At 31.6% G+C, this 20,975-nt stretch overlaps 1 protein-coding gene and 3 long non-coding RNA genes across 5 annotated transcripts; 2 read left to right on the forward strand and 2 right to left on the reverse strand.

Annotated features, from left to right (window-relative positions):
- Positions 1–1,996: 1,996 nt before the first annotated feature.
- On the reverse strand, positions 1,997–5,135 carry LOC125594050 (replication protein A 70 kDa DNA-binding subunit E-like). The gene is made up of 10 exons (XM_048770367.1): positions 4,895–5,135; positions 4,367–4,596; positions 3,830–4,103; positions 3,535–3,649; positions 3,341–3,465; positions 3,031–3,112; positions 2,847–2,958; positions 2,614–2,771; positions 2,426–2,546; positions 1,997–2,332 (listed from the first exon to the last, which is right to left on the reverse strand). The coding sequence occupies exons 1-10, from the start codon at positions 5,133–5,135 to the stop codon at positions 1,997–1,999; spliced, it is 1,794 nt and encodes a 597-aa protein (XP_048626324.1).
- A 549-nt stretch (positions 5,136–5,684) lies between these two features.
- On the forward strand, positions 5,685–8,432 carry LOC125594049. Its single transcript, XR_007329736.1, has 3 exons — positions 5,685–6,185; positions 6,382–6,470; positions 6,583–8,432. It is a non-coding gene; the product is annotated as an uncharacterized LOC125594049 (long non-coding RNA).
- A 712-nt stretch (positions 8,433–9,144) lies between these two features.
- Positions 9,145–10,875, reverse strand: LOC125594048. The gene is made up of 5 exons (XR_007329735.1): positions 10,085–10,875; positions 9,931–9,975; positions 9,814–9,852; positions 9,481–9,548; positions 9,145–9,376 (listed from the first exon to the last, which is right to left on the reverse strand). It is a non-coding gene; the product is annotated as an uncharacterized LOC125594048 (long non-coding RNA).
- Positions 10,876–16,944: 6,069 nt separating this feature from the next.
- Positions 16,945–18,203, forward strand: LOC125594052. Of its 2 annotated transcripts, XR_007329739.1 has the most exons (4): positions 16,945–17,054; positions 17,153–17,214; positions 17,317–17,430; positions 17,519–18,203. It is a non-coding gene; the product is annotated as an uncharacterized LOC125594052 (long non-coding RNA). The 2 variants fall into 2 exon arrangements; XR_007329738.1 differs by having other exon boundaries at positions 16,951–17,214.
- The last annotated feature ends 2,772 nt before the right edge of the window (positions 18,204–20,975 follow it).

The raw sequence follows: 20,975 nt of genomic DNA on the forward strand, positions 1-20,975 counted from the left end.
CACTTGCACGTGCGTGGGGTCTCGTTGAAAGAAAAAATCATCTTCGATATCGTCATATTTTTAACTTTTTATACACCCTAGTTTTCAGAGTAAAAGCTACATTTCACATGCGAATTTCAAATGGTTTCGTTTTATCTTTCCAGTGGCATCATTAGCGTCTGTTACCAAATTTTAATACTATTGGTTAAGTATTCGTATTTTGATTGACTAGGATTTAGAGTGTGATTGATAATATACTAATATGTGGAGTAACCGAGAGAAATTAAAAAGTGGAAGTGGAAAGAAACAAAAAAATGAAAAAAGAGTAAAAAGCAAAAAAAAAAGACGTTACTTTCATAAAAACTAGCAAGATAATAGGTGTGAGTTTTCTTTTGTTTAAATAATAACTAGAGTAAATGTTAGATAAATAAATTTCACTTGACCGGCAATCTCTCAGTTTAATCTGGAGTAATAAATCATGTTTCACCTTTATTTTTTGCGCTATAATCATATTAGTCATATACCTAACTCACACCCAAAAAATAGTAAAAGATTGCCACATCACATATATATTGTCTAAGGATACTATACATCCACGATCTCGGATGTTAATAGCCCCTCTCAAGATGTAGATGGAAAATTGTCCAACGGAAACAACCTAAACCTAACATTTCGGACATACCACAACAATATGGACCATTTGTACATGTTACATAAGTAGGAAATTGTTTACGTAGAAAATCATATGTTGAGCTTTTAACATGAACTCTGATACTATATTAATGATGTATCTAACTCACACTAAAAAGCTAACTTAAAAGTGGAAGATTGCCACATTACATATACTAGGTCCGTGTCCGCCCTACGGGCGGATAATGTGGTGATGTATTTTTCCTTTTAGTTCATATAGATATGCAATATCATTTGATAAATTTGCCCTAAAGAACTTACAAAGTTTGAACTTGGGAAGTAAGTAGTGATCTTGTTATCCTTTTATTAATGTTTTTTTGATGATTTCCTTTGGCCAAAAGCTATATTTACAACGCATCTTTCATGTAAGTTCAATATCTTGACAAAAATTTAGAGGAAAGAATTTTGAATATATGAAAAGAGGGTGAACAATAAATCATACATAATCATCTGAAGGGTTTGTGGTTTTATTTAGAGAAGCAAAAAAATCATAAGAACGCATGAACGGGTGCCTATAAATTTAAGGATTTTAAATGTTAAATATAATTTTTTTTAAAAAATTAAAATTAATTAATTTTGTTTTTGTGTTATAGAATAGAAAAATGTTATCATGTTAATGATGCTAATGAGTCTTGGAACAGCCGGAGTATAGAGTCCATTTTAAACAATTAGTTTTAACCTATATGTTAAAATAATCAAGTTGTCACTATGAATCCCTTAGATTGCAAGAAACCCAACTTTCTATTTTAAAGTCCAATTTTCTGCAAAGTGGAGAAATACTAATGTACCACATATAGATGTTTATAGTTTCACTCTAAATTTTAAGCTGCAAAAAAGAAATGAACTTACATCCTTTAAAAAGAAGAATCTACTATAATTTAAATAAGAAGAAAAATCATTAATCTTGTAAGTGTAACTAATGATATGTTAGTTGTATCCATTATTAGTCTTATCACTTGCCCAAATCAGAATTTTAAGCAAATGTAATGTGTGGATCGCAATGCATTGCATTTAGTCGATACTCGGCCCATATCATATACACGTAAAACAGCTAAAAATGATACAAAATCAGATTTATTTCATAACATACGGCAAAGCCTATATACAATATACAACACACTAAAAAGCCAAAAGCTTCAATTAAATTCGGAAAGCATCACAACCAACAAACTAAATCATCAAACTCAAAGAAAGAAATTATTAAACATAAATTTAACCAACAAAGTTTATAAGAGAGATAGTTCAATATTGCAAAGATAAAGTCTTAAATTGGAAAGAAACAAAGCATAGACTCTTAGTCACCATAAATCCATCACTTACATACATCCTAGCCACATTTGGCTCGCTTTGAATCTTCTGCCTCAACATTATCAGCAGTCCTTTTCACCCTCTCACCACCAGATTCTTCAAAGCGTGTGGAAGGACCATCCTCAGCAATTCCATTCTGCAAAGTTTTCTGGGCATCTGGTATAGTCACATTTTCTACATTGCCTTCAATTTCTGGATCTTCTGGAATGAGCACCTTTGTCACAGTCAAACTTTGGGTCTTGCCAGTCAAATTGTGAGTTGATACCTTCACAATGAACTTGCGAGTCTGTCCTATGGTATTGATCAGAGCTTGAGGCACCGGAACCAAGTGATCATCTCCCATATTCTCATTGGCCTAACATACATTTAAACGATTGTCACTATATATATCGAACTATTTTGAGAAAATACAGTTTCAAATAACAAAGATATACAGGTTTGTAATTACCTCGAAATAACTATCAACCAACTCAGAAGCTTTCTTGCCAGTCAACTCCTGACCAGCATCACCAAGGAGCACAAAACACGCCTGATCATCATTGTCATACACAGATATCTTGGCTAGGTACCTGTGTCATGAGCAGTTTTATAATTAATGCATTGAAGTATGAGTATAAGTAAATCTGAACCACTTACTGTGCAACACCAACAATATCACTCTTCCCACATTTTTTACACATTAGGGTGGTAGGTCCTTTGGTTGCTTTAGTGTGGCACACACCACAACCTATGTAATACCATCTTGATCCGTGCACAACATCACCAACTGTTGCTATGCACTCAAACCAAGCAACCTGCAAAACGTTTTAATAATTATATTAGAATCTGAGTCTATCATAATGGGTGCGTTACTCATTCGTATGTACTACCTTGGCAGCTTCCTGCTTCATATAGGAGAAGAGCTCGCCTATGGTCACTGTCTCAGTCTTAGTGACAACTTCCGCAGAAACTATATCAGCAACATCCATGTTTGAGTTCAACCTGAAGACAACGTCCAAACATCAGACAACGATAGGATAACTACGAACAATATCTAAACACACGAATGCTTACCAAGTGAGATAATCTCGGGTTGCTTGAACATCACTGTCCAGAAATACCCGTGATGACGTCATAGAGGAGAGAGTTAGGACACCTATAACAGATCCAATGTTATAATAAAAATGCTAAATTATAATGTAAAATGAGATGTAGAATTATGTATATCTCTTAATTCCTCACAAACTTTTTCAAATGTCTTATAGCTAATAAGCCCAAATTCATTCAAGTGCAGTTCTATTACTCAAAGCTAACTAATCAGATAAAATCCATTGACCATCCTATGTAACTTCTTAAAACATAAGAAAAAGCTGATGATACGAACCTCCAAAACGTTTCGGGTTTAAGGTGGTGACCAAAATAACACTTGCAGCTCCTCCAGATGCTTTAAATTTTCCACTAAAATCAGAGGCAGCCTTGTCCCAGAGGTACAACTTCATCACCGGACCACTATAACATCAAAAAATGTTTGTTAAGAGTGTCAATATATGATTATGAAAAAGATATAGATTAGCTTACTCATGTGTTTGAACATGAAGCAAAACTCGGCGGGATGAAGCTATCTCGGCATCATCTAGCACGAGACTGTCATTGAGAACTTGCCCATTCACAAGCTTGATGTGACCAACATAATCTGCATAATAAACAATCAAACTTAGTGCTTTATATCTTATAAACCCACCATGAAACCTTAATATCTAAGAATGTATCAGAACATTATCCTAGCCAAACAATGCTGAATATATTAGTTTTGAGTTAAACACATCATCTAAGGTTAGATTAAACATTATACTATAAAACAGTGAGAACTTACCATAGAGATCCCTTCTCAAGTCGCAGGCAGCATCGAACTCCTCATATCCATGGAACCGAAAACGGTCCTCAGGGAAACAAACCGAACTATCCTCTAGATCAGAGAGGACAGAATACGATGAGAAGGTGATGGTGACACTTGGTTCAGCCACCCGATACAGAGTCTTGTTATTAGACCCGTAAAAACTGTTAAGCCTGTAAATGCCACCAACTTTCATGTGTGGCAGATAAGTATCTATCCTCCCAGCTGGAATGAAGCCCTGGATAACAGTTTCCTGTTATCAACAATAGAGAAATTAAATTAGGAAGCTAGACAGGAACTCCTAGAAAAATAAACACAAACATTAAAGATATTCAAACCGCAATGCATCAACAACAGAAATAAAGTTATGGTTCTATTACCAATAGCAAAAACTTGGTACAAATTCATTAAAAGAACCAAAGAATAGAACGCTAAGTTTGAATATAAACGATTTAGTAGCATCTCGACTAAACAATTTTTTTTAAACTAAACCGCAAAAGAGAGTTCACTTTATACCTCTTGGTCAATGAGAAACATCTCGAGACCGATAAGCGTCTTCGTCACAACATTTCGAGCTTCCCATAAATGGATCAACCGAAATCTCAACTCGCATCCATGAGCTCCGAATTTCACATCCTTGAAAGACATCACTTCCACAGCTTTGGCGGAGACAATGGCTTTTCCCTTGGCGCGAGAGGAGACAGCGGCTTTGCCTCTAACGCCTAAAGAGACACCGGTCTTCGTACCTGCAGTGCAATATGAGCGTTGAATTCATCAATGCGTTTATATTTTCTGTAGACTAAACCATCAATATAATAAAAAAAAATATTGTTCATATCAGTGTCTTCAATCACGAAGCTCTAGACTCAATAACTGTTCTGGTGATCAAACGGACTCTATGATTTGATAACAAAACGAACCACAATATAAAATATATAGTTTGTTCATCTCATTGTTTTAGATCACAAAAGCTTCATACTCTATTTTTTTTCCGGTAATCAAACGGAGTATATAATTTTGATAACCAAAAGATCAGGTTCTTACAGTCGGGGTTCTTCGAATTAGGCACGCCGATCGAGAGGCCGGAAGAAACACCGGTCTTGCCGCTGGGTTTGATCAGACCGGAGGAGACAGACGCTTCGCTTTTGGTTTTCTTCGAGTGGGGATCGCCGTTCGAGAGGCCAGAAGAGACATAGGATGTACCGGTGGGCTTAATCGGTCCGGGAAAGGAGTCAGCATCAACGCCTTTTGGTTTCTCCGACAGGGTTTCTCCGTTCGAACTCATTGCAATTGCGATGTAGTAATGAGACTGTAGAACAAAATCTGATCGAAATAAAACTCAGATCGAGAGTTTTATAAACAAAATCTGAAGGAGGAAAACAAAGTGAATCCATTAATGAGATTAAAGAGAGACAAAGTGGAGGAGGTATTGATGTTCGAGGATGAAATCATGAAACTGAACAAAGAAGAGGAAGAGCAAAGGTTCTCGTATCGAAGAAGGCAAGCTCGAGTAATATTAATCCCGTGTATCTGTGTCTCAGTTATGGTGGGTTTTGTGGCCCAACATCATTTCACGATAGATAAAAAAAAAGAAATTTTCGTATGTCCGTCTATTATTTACGATGGGTTTAATGGCCCAACATCAATTCACGCCAGATTTTTTTTTTAAAACAGGAAGTCCAGATGACGTGTCAAATAAACAACTTTCTATTGGACGATTTTAATGTCCTAAGTGGACAGGCTCTCTAATCAGTATATGTTCCATTTATTACTTGTGTGATATTAGGTATATATTGCCTAAAGACATTATACATCCACGATGTGGGATGTTAATAAGTCACAACCTTGTAGTCTCTTACATGCTTGAGGGATACGTTTAAGCTTTACCATAATTTGATAGGGAAATTGCCACTAATACCACTTTCATAATACCACTTTTCAACTTTACACTTTTCAACTTTACCACTAAAATTTTAATGACTAAAGTACCATTATACCCTTATTTAATCAAACATAAACATATGCCTTCTTCAAAGTCAAATTTTCCAAATCTCAGATTCTTCACGTTGACCAATTCCGGCGAGATCTGACGATGCTGACGAGTTTCCGGCAAGATCTGACGACGTTGACGAGTTTCCGGCGAGATTTGACAGAATCTACAAGCTCAGACGAACGAGACGATATCTCTCAGAATCTGGTGAAGATCCGACGGCTCCGAGAGCTCGTAATGTGTCGAGCAGCTTAAGCCTTTGGTGATCAAACGCCTCCTCTTACGAGTCCGCCGCCGTATATTGACATCTTCGATTCGCCTCAGCTCATGTCTTCGCCTGCTCAGGTGAACTCATCCCTTCCAATTCCAATCCCTAGATGATGGATTCCTAGACTATTTAAAGGATCATCAAGTATTAAGCTTTAACTTCGTTATGTTCTTGAGTTTGGAAGTTTAACGGTGATGTATTCAAAATTGACTTGAGCAATACTATGATTTATTGAGTTTGATAGTTGACACATCAATTGATTCATTGTTTCAGAGCTAATGTATCTTCAGTGGCTGGATCCCAAGGAGCCTGTATACATTTACATCAACTCCACAGGGACTACTCGTGACTATGGCGAGACTGTTAGTTTTTTAACTCTTTGTGAATGATTTAAGATCTTTTTTCTCAGTATTTGTACTATCTTTTTTCTCAGTATTTGTACTATTCTCAAATGTTTGAAACGATATGTTGCAGCAATGATCCAGCAGCCTCGTGTGCCTTCTTCTGGGTTGATGGCTGCCAGTGATGTCCTGATTCGTGCCAAAAACGTTTGTTACTCCCTCTGTACACATTGTATTCTGGAAATCTAATTTCAACTGAGATATGTTCATGATGTGCTTATAAGTTCATACCTATGCTTCTCACTTGAGCATTTGGCTAGGAATTTCAAACTTGAGGTGAAGAAAAATTTAATTTCAGTACATATCTCACGTTCCTGGTTGCAATTACAGGTTATAACAAACAGGGATATACTTGTGGGACTACTATCAAAGCACACTGGGAACCTTTATAAGCTCTTATAAAATTTATTAATGGTTCATAAATGGTTTTATAAACCTTTAGAAATAGTTATATAAATATTTATATGGTTTTATAAACCTTTATAATTTTTATAAACCCTATATAAACTCTTCAAAACCTATTAAAACCTTTTATAAACCCTTACAAATCTTATATAAACCCGTTATAAACCCTTATAATTTCTATATAAATCTTTACAAACACCTGTAAGTGATTTTGTAAACCCTTTTATAAATTCTTATAAATCATTATAAACATTTTAAACATTTTGTGATGACTTGAAAACAAAACTTATGGGAGCTACAAAGCAGTTTCAAGATGTTCTTACTGTGAGATCAGGTTATTTGAATTGCTTGTCAATGGTCTTCCAGCTCGAGCTGAGATCACATATGCTGCAAATGGCAGAAGTTCAAAAATATTTCACCAAAAGTTATAAGCATTATCCTGCTAAACCTGGAAGACCATTGACAAGAGCTTTCAAAATCTGTGAAATCAAATGAGCAACCAGCTGGCCCTGTTTCTTCTTCTTCTTCTTCTACAACAGCAACAACCACCAATTATGAAAGCTCTTTGTCCACTCCTATGATCAGTGAAAAGCTTAAGATGTATTCTCACCTCAAGCAGTTTACTTTCCTTGATCTCAATTTGGTTACTAGAAATTTCAGACCCGAAAGTCTTCTCGGAGAAGGTGGCTTTGGTTGTGTCTTTAAAGGATGGGTGGGGGAGAACGGAACTGCTCCTGTTAAGCCTAGCACTGGCGTTACTGTTGCTGTCAAAACCTTGAATCTTGATGGCCTTCAGGTCATAAAGAGTGGCTTGTATGATCCTTTATAAACACTTCTAAATTGATTTATAAACACTTCTAAATTGATTTATACTCTTATAAATTGTGTTATGAATATTATTAAATTCTTATAATCCTTGGAATAAACCCTGATAAATAGATTTATAACCTTTTATAAATAGATTTATAAACCTTGTAAATTAATTTATAAACAGTTACAAATAAATGTATAAACTCTTATAAATAGCTTATAAGTTCTTGTAAATAGTTTTATAAACCTTTTAAATAGTTTTATAAACCTTTATAAATAGATATATAAATATTTATATGTGTTTTATAAATTTTATAGATGGTTGATACAAAGTTTTATAAGCTCTTATAAAATTTATAAATGGTTCATAAATGGTAACCTTTATAAATAGTTATATAAATACTTATATGTGTTTTATAAACTTTATAGATGGTCGATTATGATCCAGCTACTTTTGATCTGACGGAGCACGGTAGTCCACCGACAAAGATGATGTAGTCCACCCATGGAGGCAGTTTAAAACTCGTCGACGAGATCTCGTCTCTCACCATGAATAGAAATAGATTAGAGGATATAATTGTCTTTTGTTTCCTTACAGTTTAGGTGCTTTTAAAAATGGACATCTTAATAGTGTAAACATGAACAAGTGTACTTCAGATGTGCTAGTTTGCAATTTTCCCTCTTATAAATGAATTATACTTTAAACGATATTTAGAAAGCCTTATAAATTGAACCTAATAAATGGTTTTATAACTCCTTGTATCTGAGTTATGTGTCCCTAATTGTAAGCATCAGTTCAAAGTAGAAATGGTTGATTTTAAGTAAAATAGAGTATAGAAGGATTTGGGTAATTTAAATTAAAAAGAAACCATAAAATAATTTATAAAGACTTATAAATCATTTATCAGGCATGATTCATAAACTAATTTGTAAGGGTTTATAACTTATTTTATAAAGATTTATATATTAGCTATAAAAATTTATAAAGGCTTTTAAATTATTTATAATAGTTCATAAATATTTGTTAATAATTTAAAAGATTTTACGACTCAGCTATAGATATTTATACATTATTTTGTAACGATTTAGAAATCAATTATAAAGATTTAAAAAGACTCTTATAAATAATTTATAAGCCTTTAAAAAGTTATAATGATCTAGTAGGGTCCTATAAATCATATACAGGTGCTCATAGATAATTTTATAAACGTTTATAAATAATATTATAAGAGTTGATAAATGGTTATAGAGTTTATAAGTTATTTTTATAAGGGTTTATTAATATTTTTAAATACTTCTAAATCATTTATAAGAGAGTTCATAAATATTTATAAATCATTTATAAGAGTTTAGAGTTCAGTTATAATAATTTATAGATCATTTTATAAAGGTCTATAAATTAGTTATAAAAATTTAGAAAGTAAGGGTTCTTCTGGCTTTCCTTCGACTCTATATAAATATTAAGACATAAGGGTTCTTAAGTAAGTGATGTTACAAAGTATGTACCCAAAGCAATCAAAAGAGGTTTGGTGTTAAGCCAATTTACACTATATTATATACCCTGAAAATGAAACACGCTCTCCTGGTTTAGCTCCAGCAGGTGGTGGCAATGGTTCCACCACTAAGTGGTCTTCATTTGAAGCACAAAGAACCTGTAGCAAAAAAACCATTAACAAAAAAGAAGCGCCAGTGTGAAAAGCTTACAATATTTTGATCGTTGATTAACTGGATTGATGCAGATAGAAGAAAGTCTTACCATCCTCCTGACATAACATCTCGTAGCTATTCAGGTTTGACATATGTGATGAGCGTAACAAGCCGGTTCTTCGTCATCATAACAAATCAACCAAGGAACAACAGATAAGTAAGCTTTTAAGTTTCAAGAACCTGACCATTATATCGATTGATAAACCCAAACTATACGCATACAGCCAAAGATTCTTTTATTTATTAGTAAATTAAGACATCACTATACCATACTATACTCAAACAGTACCTACCAAAACATACAAGTAAAGCAACGTATCCATAAGCACTTCAAATTCACAAAGCTTTATACAAAGAAGAGTATACACAAACATATACATACCAATATATGACCATTCTTTTGTTGGCTTTTGTATTGAATCTGAACGAGAACATGTATACAATTAAACACAAATAAATAAAAGCATCACCAATCTTAAGAGAATGAGTAATAGAGTACCTCTCTTGGGCCATAAACAGCTGCAATTACTTTTGAATTATCCATCTAGAAAACAGCAGAATTAGACAAGAACAACAACAAAAGTTGAGTTTTTAATTCATGCAAGTGCCAAATTAGAACTGAGATGAAAGATAGGAATAAGATCGGTGTTTACCAAAATTGTTTGTGAGATTGGGGCTGATCTCAATCAAAGCTTCTAGTAACAAAATGAATACTCTTCTAGTCTTCTTCCATCGATGGCTATGGCGGAAGGGGAACAGTGGTAACAGCCTTCAATAGCTTTAAGAACCAAAGTTTCTGGATTCGATGAGGATCATATCGCTCATGGAAGCTTCGGTTTTGATTGATAATCACTTCTTTGAGCTGTTAAGTTTAACTTGGTATTGAATCTCGTAAATGAGTCGATATTTTAGAGGTTTGGAATTGAGATTCTCTGCAATCTCTTTCGTCGCCGCTGCGTGAGACAAAGAGACGGCGGATCTCGGTGACTCCGAGAGAAGAGAGAAGAATCGATGATTGAGGAGAAGATAAGATAATGGTAGTATTGTCTTTTGGTCATTAATGAAAGTGGTATTTGTGAAAATGTCCTTTGATTGATGGTAAAATTGAATTGTGGTATCAAACAAAGTGTATAAGTAAAATTTCCCCATAATACAATATATATATATATATATCCCAGCGTTTTTTTTTAACGAAAAATATATCCCAGTTACAAAAGAAAACAACAAAGTAGGTTTCACAAAAAAGAGACACAAGATGGGTATTTACATGACAGGCTTGTAAGCTTATGCGTTGGAGTGTTTCTCATATATATGCATGACTACTTGTTAGCTTGTGTATTGAAATTATATACGCAAGTATGTATTATGTTATTGATGTATAATGTATACACTATACATGTCCCTTTCATTTGTAAGCCTTGTTTGTTACACATTGGTCTAGAATAGTCATTAAGATCCATATTCATCAACCACAATTCCACATGCTGCGTCTTCTTTTAGTTGTCTATCTCTATCATGTCGTTCACATTTTTATCATCAGTTTAGTTTTTTATAATATCCTAAAATAAATGGTCCAAAAAACGAACTTCGGAATTTATTTCTAATTTCTGTATCAAAATTAAACTTAAGGACGTAAACTTAGCACGATTCTTATGTTATTTATGCATAAATAAATCAATACTAAATGATCTCATGTTGCATATAGACTATATGTAGTACACACATACTATATATATATATGTATATTTGTGTAAAATTTAAATAAAAACTAGATGATAATCCGCACGCAAGCGCGGATGAGTTTTTTTTTATATTGATTGTGTTGTTTATTAAATAGTTTTAACATTTTGCAACATTACAATTTTTAACGATTGTAAAATGACGAATACAAATATTAGTCTCTAAAATGTATCATTGTTGTTGAAGATTTAACATAGTACAACTCATTTAAATTATTTTTATGACTTCATATGCACAAAATAAAATTAAGTTTTGTGTCTGACACAAATCACAAAAATCAGATAGGTAACGTCGATTTCAAAATAACGAAAGGGGGATTAAGTTTTCTGCTCTCAATTTGTTTACTATTGTCTCTCCATAAGTCTACTTCTATAAAATTGTGTTTTCGTTCTCGTTTCTGTTTTACTGATATGAGTTTTGTTTCTTTTTTTTAACTTCTTTTGTGAATTCGGTGAATTACATAAGAGTATATTGATAAAGAATATGATAGTGAGATAGGATATTAGGAAGAAATAAATATTAGACAAATGATCAAATCTCTCATTATTCGAACAAACTCAAAAGTGGGTTTTTGGAATCTTGTCATAATATTTCATTAAAAGCTTCTTAGAATAAAAATCAAGACTAAAATATTTATTCTAAATGAAATAATATCTATATATATATATATTTTTTTTTCAATATTAAAAATCACTTCTATTTGAAGAAATGTATTGGAAGTTTTTTTGTTTATTTACAGTCATGTTTTTGGCAAATAAATAAAAAAATTATTTATTTACTTTATATGGTATATAATTAAACTTTAGTGATATTGACACACACATATATATATATATATAGTTTAGTTTTAATATAAATATTTATTATTGACATACTCATTTGATTTTATTAACATTTGTATATTTGTTGTAACAAAAATTTAAATCACAAAACTTTTAATGTGAGATTTATCAATACAAAGTTCAAAATAAAAATATTAAGATCTCAATAATTTTTCAATGCAAATTTTGAAATTAACATATTTATATATTTATATATAATATATAATTTAATTTAAATGTATTACTATATATATATCTATAATATGAATATCTATTAATGAGAATTCATATTCATATGATTTATGTTCATTTGTATATTGTTTGAACAAAAATGTTAAAAAATTGATCACAAAATTTTCAATGTGTGACTTTTACTATTTTTAGTATTGTATATTATTTTTAAAAATTCAAAATATAACATATAAGAAAAAAATATAATTTTTATATGATTAGCGTGATTGTTTAATTTTTTAATAATATAAAATTAAACAAAAAATAGATATGATACAAAAATTGTTCTTAAATATGTATTATTCATAATCATTAATTGTCATATATATGTTAATCATATAGTAATTCAATAGATTTTATTTAAGAAAAAATTGAAATATTATTTTGTACACTACTAATCAATTTGATAGTTAGTTTAATAAAATTTATAATATATTTTTGTATGGAGAAATTATTTTCTAAGTATTCTAAGAGTCATCCTAATGATAATACGGAGTTACGAAAATATGTTGTTATGGATTAATACATAGGGGATTCCAATGGTTGTTGGTGGTTTTACACTTAAAATGATGCATGCGTCAATTTGAGTCCATTTAAAAAACAATTTCTAAATTTTTATAATGGGCTTCAGAATATTATATGACTGTTTAGTTTCTAGCCTAAGCCAATTAAGACAAATATTCATGAGATCAATCAGTTCACACCGCATCTATGCCTCAAATGTTGAAAAAAATATGCATCGTTAGTATGTTCATGATGTTGTTTTTGGTACACACCTCTCTTTGAAAAAGGCAGTTGATAACTGCGTAAGGCAATGCATCCCAAACTTTTGTATGAAACATCGAATAATAAATCTAGAAATATGCAATCAAGTCTGCGGAAATATATGCATCGATTCTAAAAGCAATGGGATGTTCAGTGTCCATTCAGATGGTAAGCATATGATGAATTGTATTTGCTCATTTTTAGGCTTAATTGTCCTGGATACTAAAGGTAGAATGGATTACGATATATATTGTTCGAAAAATATGCATAAAGCTTGATTGCTTTTACATATGAAAATTAAATTAGTAAATCTACATGGATTTTTTGTAATATATTTTAAGGCTTCGAATGGTAAGCAGATCAAGAAAACGCAGATCAAATCCAAAACGCAGATCAAGCAGAACAAATGCAGATCAAGCAGAACAAATGCAGATCATGCAGAACAAATGCAGATCTAACTGGTTAAGCTATTTTATCGAATTAGCGTATTTAACCAAATGTTAAAAATAAATTTGAAAATTAAATATCTAAAAAAAATACAAATTCTTATCAATTATTTTTTAATTAATTTAATAAATACAAAAAAGTTTAAACATTATATAAAAGGTAAACACAATTAAAACAAAAAACCGTAAAAAAAATATCACTATAATAAATATATTGAAACTTAAAAATTATATAAAATTCATTAAAATAACAAAGAGTATTACTTGTCCCTTTAATTATTTTTATAGTACAAACAAGATCCCTTTAATTATTTTTATAGTACAAACAAGATCCAAAGACGTTAATTAGGGCTGGAGATAAAATCCTTTTCCTTAATTTTGAACCGAACCCGAACCAAAAAACTGACTCGTACCAAGTTCAAAATGTAAAAAAATAAATACCTGGATGTGTTTTGTAGGGCGTTATAAAACATATCCAAAGCGAAAGTGTTATTAAACTGAACCTCAACGGGTGAAAAATATCAAGAAAAATCGATCTGAATGTCCAAATTTATATAGAATATAAATGATATATATCAATGAATATTTAAAATTTAAATAAGTATATTTAATACTTCATTCTATGTAAATAACTATATATGTTTTATGTTTTTATTTTAAATTTTAGATTTTATTTTGGGTATATCCGAACTAATTTAATATAATCTGAATCCTAAATTTTTTTTTTTATATCATTTTCCTCAACCATAAAAATAATATTATTTTATTTATGTTAAATATTATCAATTATAAAAAATAAACTATAACATATATGTTTCCTTACCTATACATTATATAATTATTTAGTATCAACATATATTCTTAGATTATATAAAAAATAATATGCATGACTATTTATTATTAAAAATTATATAAAATTGTGAATATGTAATCTACATATACATAATTTTCTATTAAAATATTTATAGAATATATAAAATATGCTTATAAAATTCGTTTAAAATAAACTACTAATAAAATGAAAAATGGAACAATATATTAAATGTACTTTTGAAATGAAATATTATGTGAATTTAAAAGTGAAAGAAATAAATTAAATGAATATATTTATTGGTAGCTGGAGAAGAAAAAAAAAAAGAAAAACAAAACAAAAGACAAATGATTCTCATTGGCCCTCAGCATGTTTTTGGTGTCTTTCTTTTCTCTCCTGCAGATCATTAAATCAATGACCAAATTTATCCTGCATGCAGATTTTCAGATTTTCTTTTGTTCTGCATTTGAAAAATTGAATGGAAAAAAAATTACAGTTCAATCTGCATTGGTAATGATCTGCATATGTACTGCATTTGGACTGTGTTACATTCATAGCCTAAGTATTTTGATTTGTTGCACTGAATATTTTGCTTAATAGTACTACTAGATAGAATGATAGATAAAGGTTGGTGAGATATAGGTTGCTACTAGTAAATCGAGGAGACTCTTGAGCTTACTAATTTTGTTTTGTGCAAATAAATAGCTAGCTAGTCATCGTCAGCTCATAGCGGGTATCAATATACAATACTAAAAGGGGAATAAGGGCTCCCCTCATGCTTCCACGTCCTCACAAATAATCAACCAATAGGAAACCAGAAATGCGCCACGTCATACATTTGTTTTCTCGACAAAGAAAACATCTAATTTGGGCTGAACAAAATTGAAAATGGCCCTGTAAAGAACAGCCCATCTCTTTCTCGAACATGTTACCCTTCTACTCCGACTCTTCCAATTCACTATGTAACTACCCCTTTCGTGTTTCAAAAAAAAAAACTACCCTTTCATATTCTTTCTCTCTCTCCCGAGTCATCTCCTTCTGAAACTCGATCTGATCACTGAGAATCTACGACGACGAAGAAGGTGGAGGACGACGAGGAAGAATACAATACTAAAAGGGGAATAAGGGCTCCCCTCATGCTTCTACGTCGTCACAAATAATCAACCAATAGGAAACCAGAAATGCGCCACGTCATACATTTGTTTTCTCGACAAAGAAAACATCTAATTTGGGCTGAACAAAATTGAAAGTGGTCCTGTAAAGAACAGCCCATCTCTTTCTCGAACATGTTACCCTTCTACTCTGACTCTTCCAATTCACTATGTAACTACCCCTTTCGTGTTTCGAAAAAACAACTACCCTTTCATATTCTTTCTCTCTCCCGAGTCATCTCCTTCTGAAACTCGATCTGATCACTGAGAATCTACGACGACGAAGAAGGTGGAGGACGACGAGGAAGAATGAGAATCTCAGGCTACGTAATCGTTGATTTATCTGTAACTGTATTCTATTGCGTCGATCGTAGTGTTCACGCGTGTCCCGTCGTCCTCATCCTCTCCAACAACGATCTCAACAGCGGCGGCGACGATCCCGGAGTCGGAGACTCCTCTAACTTCGAGGAATTCGGCGAATCCGAACCCAAATCCGAAGAGGAGCTCGATCCCGGCTTGTGGCGACGGAACTTTCGATAGGTTGATGGAGGAAGCGTTGGAGGAGATAGAGGCGGCTTATTCAGCCGGAGATCCACACTCGCAGTCGCTGATGGGCTTCGTCTACGGGACGGTGATGATAAGGGAGAAGAGCAAAAGCAAATCCTTCTTTCGCCATAACTTTGCTGCTGAAGGTGGGAACATGCAGTCAAGGATGACACTTGCCTTCACGTATCTAACTCTTCGAAACATGTAATGCAGTTGTCTCTTTCTTAATGCAACTTCTGGGTCACACTTCTACTTTGACGATGAGGTGATAGCAAGTCAAACTTTATTTGATGAGTAAGGCCCTTCATTGTAGTGCATAGGACATAACATGTTCTCATATGTCTTTCTAATGCTCTCCTTACATCCCACTTACCAGGTTGTGTGCCACAAACTATGATGCACGGGGACGGCATATCGTTGACGTCTCGCGTACCAGCGGCGTTTCAGGGACGGGGACGGTGCGGGGACGGTGTGGGGACGTTTCCGAAACGTTTCAGAGAGGCTGGGGACGGCAAAGGTTTCTGGGGACGGCATGGTTAGGTTTTGGAAACGTTTCCGAAACGTTTCGGATGTATAGTCGACATAATTTTGTAAAAGTTTGATTATTTACTTTTTCATACTCTTTTTATTTGGATAACAATTGAAAAAAAAAGGAAACACGTCTTGTATAATACAATTAGGGTTATAAACTTTTAATCCAAGCTCTTATTCTTCATCTTTCTCACATCTAAACATCTAAGAAAAACACAGTAAGCATATCCCAAACTCTGGTTTTGGTTTTTTAATGCTCATGTAAAAGAAAGTCTTAGACAATATTAATATTATTATGGTGTTTTATTTTAGATGAGATTTATGCTTTGGTTTTAATATTTATATATACACATTTTTATATATACACATATATATATAGACGTACCCATGCCGTACCCGTATCCATAAATTTTAGATTTAGCCGTTTCCCGTCCCCGCCCCCGTCCCCGTATCCGTCTCGGTGCAACATAGGCCACAAACGTAAGTGACTCCACCAGTGGTACCGAATACGGTGGAGTCCAGAAGCTGGAGGCAGTTTCATTAGCGGAGTTGAACGCCTACGTTCTAACCTCACTCCACAAGTACGTTTTCTGATTTAACATCTACTCAAGCGTTCTAATATTCAGGACATTAAACCCATATAACTCACTTAAACACAAAATATTGAGTTCATATTCAGGACAATGTCTCCTCCTGCACATGCACTATATGTTTTAACGCAAGTGCTGTTGGAGTTGTGAGGTTGTTTCCTAAATATTATCTTAAACCTCCAAACTTTTCAAAAATCTTTTGACTTTTTTTACTCACCAATTTGTTAACATTCAAAGTTTGATGCTTTTAAAGATAACGTGTTGAGATGATGGTGGCAAATGGAGAAGAATCGCTGTCTTTGTTGCCTTCGACACAGCTATCACTAAGCTCACCTATGCCAGGGCCACAGAGGTTTCCAACCCTATTGTGAGTGACATCGACATACTCCGAGCATCAACTAAATTTTGATGTAAGTTAATAAAAATTTGTTGACATGGATTTTGCTTTACTTCAGGGTTATGGTGAGCAAGACCCAGCAGAATATAACCTCCCTTACTTCCTCCAAGACATTGTTCTGAAGAGCTACATTTCATCTCAAGCTTACAGAGTTAATTTTTCTTTCCTCCATGAGTTATTTACTGTCGCACGAATCTTTGACCCCAATCAGAGAAACCCAGGGCCCTCCTTTGCACTGCATGTAACTCATATAAAATTCTCGCCACTTGGGTCTCATTAAACAGCAAACTACTTACAAATTTAACTGTTTGTCTAAAGGGTGAGGGCAACAATCGTGGTGACAATATCTCTGGAGAAAATTGTGCTTTTTGCAAGTACCCTGTCGGTGACTCCTTCTCAAAGGACACTCATCTTCCTGAAGCTAATGACCAGACCATTGGACCTGCAAGTGTTGTGCAAGAAGCGTCAAACACCTACCAGGTGGAGTCCAATAGTGAGAATGTTGATGATCCACAGGACCACCACAAAGAAGGCCCGCAAAGCTTAGTTTTCACCATGGAGCGGAATAGAGGAACAAATGTTTCTCCCATGCATATCGTCAAGGCACTCACATTATGTTTTTCCAAATAATAGTTATGACACTAAGTCTACCATGAAGTTAAACATTTTGCGTTTATGATATAGAACATATTTCAAATTTTCAGTAACTTTAAATAATGTCTACTCTAAGATTTTATTAAAAATTTATAGTCATTATATCAAACAATTAATAAGAGGAGGATATAAACCTTAGATAGAGTGTTCACGTAGGCGAAAATAATCGGCCAATGAAAAACTATATTTTTGTCATGTCACCTACTCTATTTGTTTTTGCAAAATGATCTTTTTATCTTTTTACTTAAACAATTATAATCAAAAATATATTTTTAGTGAAATATATTATTTATATAAATATAATTCATTATTTATTTACATAATAGTTTGTAAGGAAATATTTAGTGTAAATAATATCATAATTATAAGATACTAAAATAAATTGGGTTGGTTTTTAACTTTCACAAATAAAAAGCATTATTTGTAAACTTAGAAAAAAATATATCAAGAATATTCTTTTTCAGAAGTGAAAATAGAAAATTACGTCGGAGACAAATCCATCTCTATTATGTAATTCCTCTATTTTAGAGAAAAAATAGAGGAATACATTGGAGATGGTTTAAGGCATGGCCGACGTAAATGATCGACGTTGAGGTTTCAGCTTTTTTGATTCTTACTATTCTAATATTTCAATATAATTTGAATATTTCCGTTGCTTTATAATATAATGGTTTAAACGTAATTTTTATTTCACTATATAAATTGTTTTTATATTTCAGTGTAACTTTATACTTATCGGATATTGTGTGGCCAATTAAATTTTATAAATTACTGTGTAATTGATTAAATCCATATATTAAATAACAGTTTTTTAAAGTAATAACTTTTAAATATTACAGATTTTAACTAAAACTAGAGGATATAAGCCTCAGATAGATTGTCCACGTATGCGAAAATAATCAGTCAGTGAGAAACTATATTTTTGCCATGTCATCTCCTCTATTTGTTTTTACAAAATGATCCTTTAACTTTTTATTTAAACAATTATAACGAAAAGTATTTTTTTGTGTAATATATTATTTAAATAAATATAATTATATCTTTTTGACTTACATAGTAGTTTGAAAAGAAATATTTAGTGTAAATAATATCATAATTTTATAAAATACCAAAATAAATTGGGATGTTTTTCAACTTTCACAAATAAAAAATATTATTTGTAAACTTAGAAAATAATATATCAAGAATATTCCTTTTTAGGAGAGAAAATAGAAAAATACACCGGAGAAAAATCCAATGAAATTCTTCTATTTTAGAGAAAAAAATAGACGAATACATTGGAGATGGTCTAAGGCATGGCCGACGTAAATGATCGACATTTAGATTTCAGCTTTTCTGATTCTTACTATTCTAATATTTCAATATAATTTGAATATTCCCTTTGTTTTATAATATAATGGTTTAAAAGTAATTTTTGTTTCACTATATAATTTTTTTTTATATTTCAATGTAACTTTATATTTATTAGTTATTGTGTGGTCAATTAAATTATGTAAATTACTGTGTAATTGATTAAATTTATATATTAAATGACAGTTTTATAAAGTAATAACTTTTATATATTACATATTTTAATTAAAATTTATTACATTTTGAACCAAATAGAGTAATATATAAACTAACTCTATATTGATATGAGGACAAAATTGTAAAGTGGTCCCGCCTTGAATTTTTCTCATTCTTTGCATTGCTAATTGGAAGGAGATAATCACCATCTAATATTATGTTACTCTCACTATATTAGAAATGGTCGAACCGTAAACCAATTAAGGATGATGTAAGGAAGACATAAAGATGTATTTCCAGTTATCACAAATATAGAATCAATTGACAACAACTTAATTATCTCCAGCGTAGGACAACAAAGAAGAGTTTACATATTCTAATATTATAATATATCACTATATTAGTAGCTAAATCAGTTTTCTCTAGTATAAATACTCACTCCATTCTTGGAGTTTAAGCCGTTCTATCTGATGATATTAGTAGTTTGATCCAAACAAAAAAAAAAAAGTCAAACTGTACATTGTAATCGGAGAAAGAAAACAAACAAAAATCAACCGAAGACTTTTAAGGTATATGAAACAAAAATTGGAAATAGCAATTTTCTGAAATTAAAGAATAAGGCAATAAAATTATAAAAATAGAAAATAAAACAAAAATATACACAAAAAGAAAGATTAGTAAAATAAAATCATAATATAATTTTCATAATTGATAGTGCTCAGTTACACTAAAAGGTCTAAATTTACAACATACACAGTTTTATTTACATCTTTAAATCTATTATATAATTAAAATGATTCTAAAAAATGTGCCAGCATAAAGAGTTATAAAATATACGATAAAATATAATACATAACGTTAAAAATACATTATCACTGATCACTAAAAAATCATGTTAATAGTAAAAATTGAAATGACAACACATTTATTAAAATCATAGAACAGCACACAACAAGGTGTTATTAAATATACAAACTACAAATTAAATATGCTCAACGCAAACACACATAAAAATGAGACATCATATTTGAATATATTTAAATAAATAATTTTAAATATATTATATTCTTGATAATTTTAAAATTACTTAAAAAGAAGCTAAATTATTAAAAAAATAATATACAAATAAAACTAATTCACTATTTTGTAACGTCAATAAATGAATAAAAAATATATTATGTTAATAAATAGATTTTAGATTTTAAAGAATTCTAATTCATGTAATATTACAAAAAATTTTAAAAAAATTATTACAATTAATATTTTACAATTAGATATATTAAAATAATATACTAGATCGATATTCAATTTTCAGTTTTCAACTATTACAGGTACAAAAATATTATTAGGTACGC

Source organism: Brassica napus, assembly GCF_020379485.1.
Source record: "Brassica napus cultivar Da-Ae chromosome A2 unlocalized genomic scaffold, Da-Ae chrA02_Random_35, whole genome shotgun sequence".
Classification (NCBI taxonomy): Eukaryota; Viridiplantae; Streptophyta; class Magnoliopsida; order Brassicales; family Brassicaceae; genus Brassica; species Brassica napus.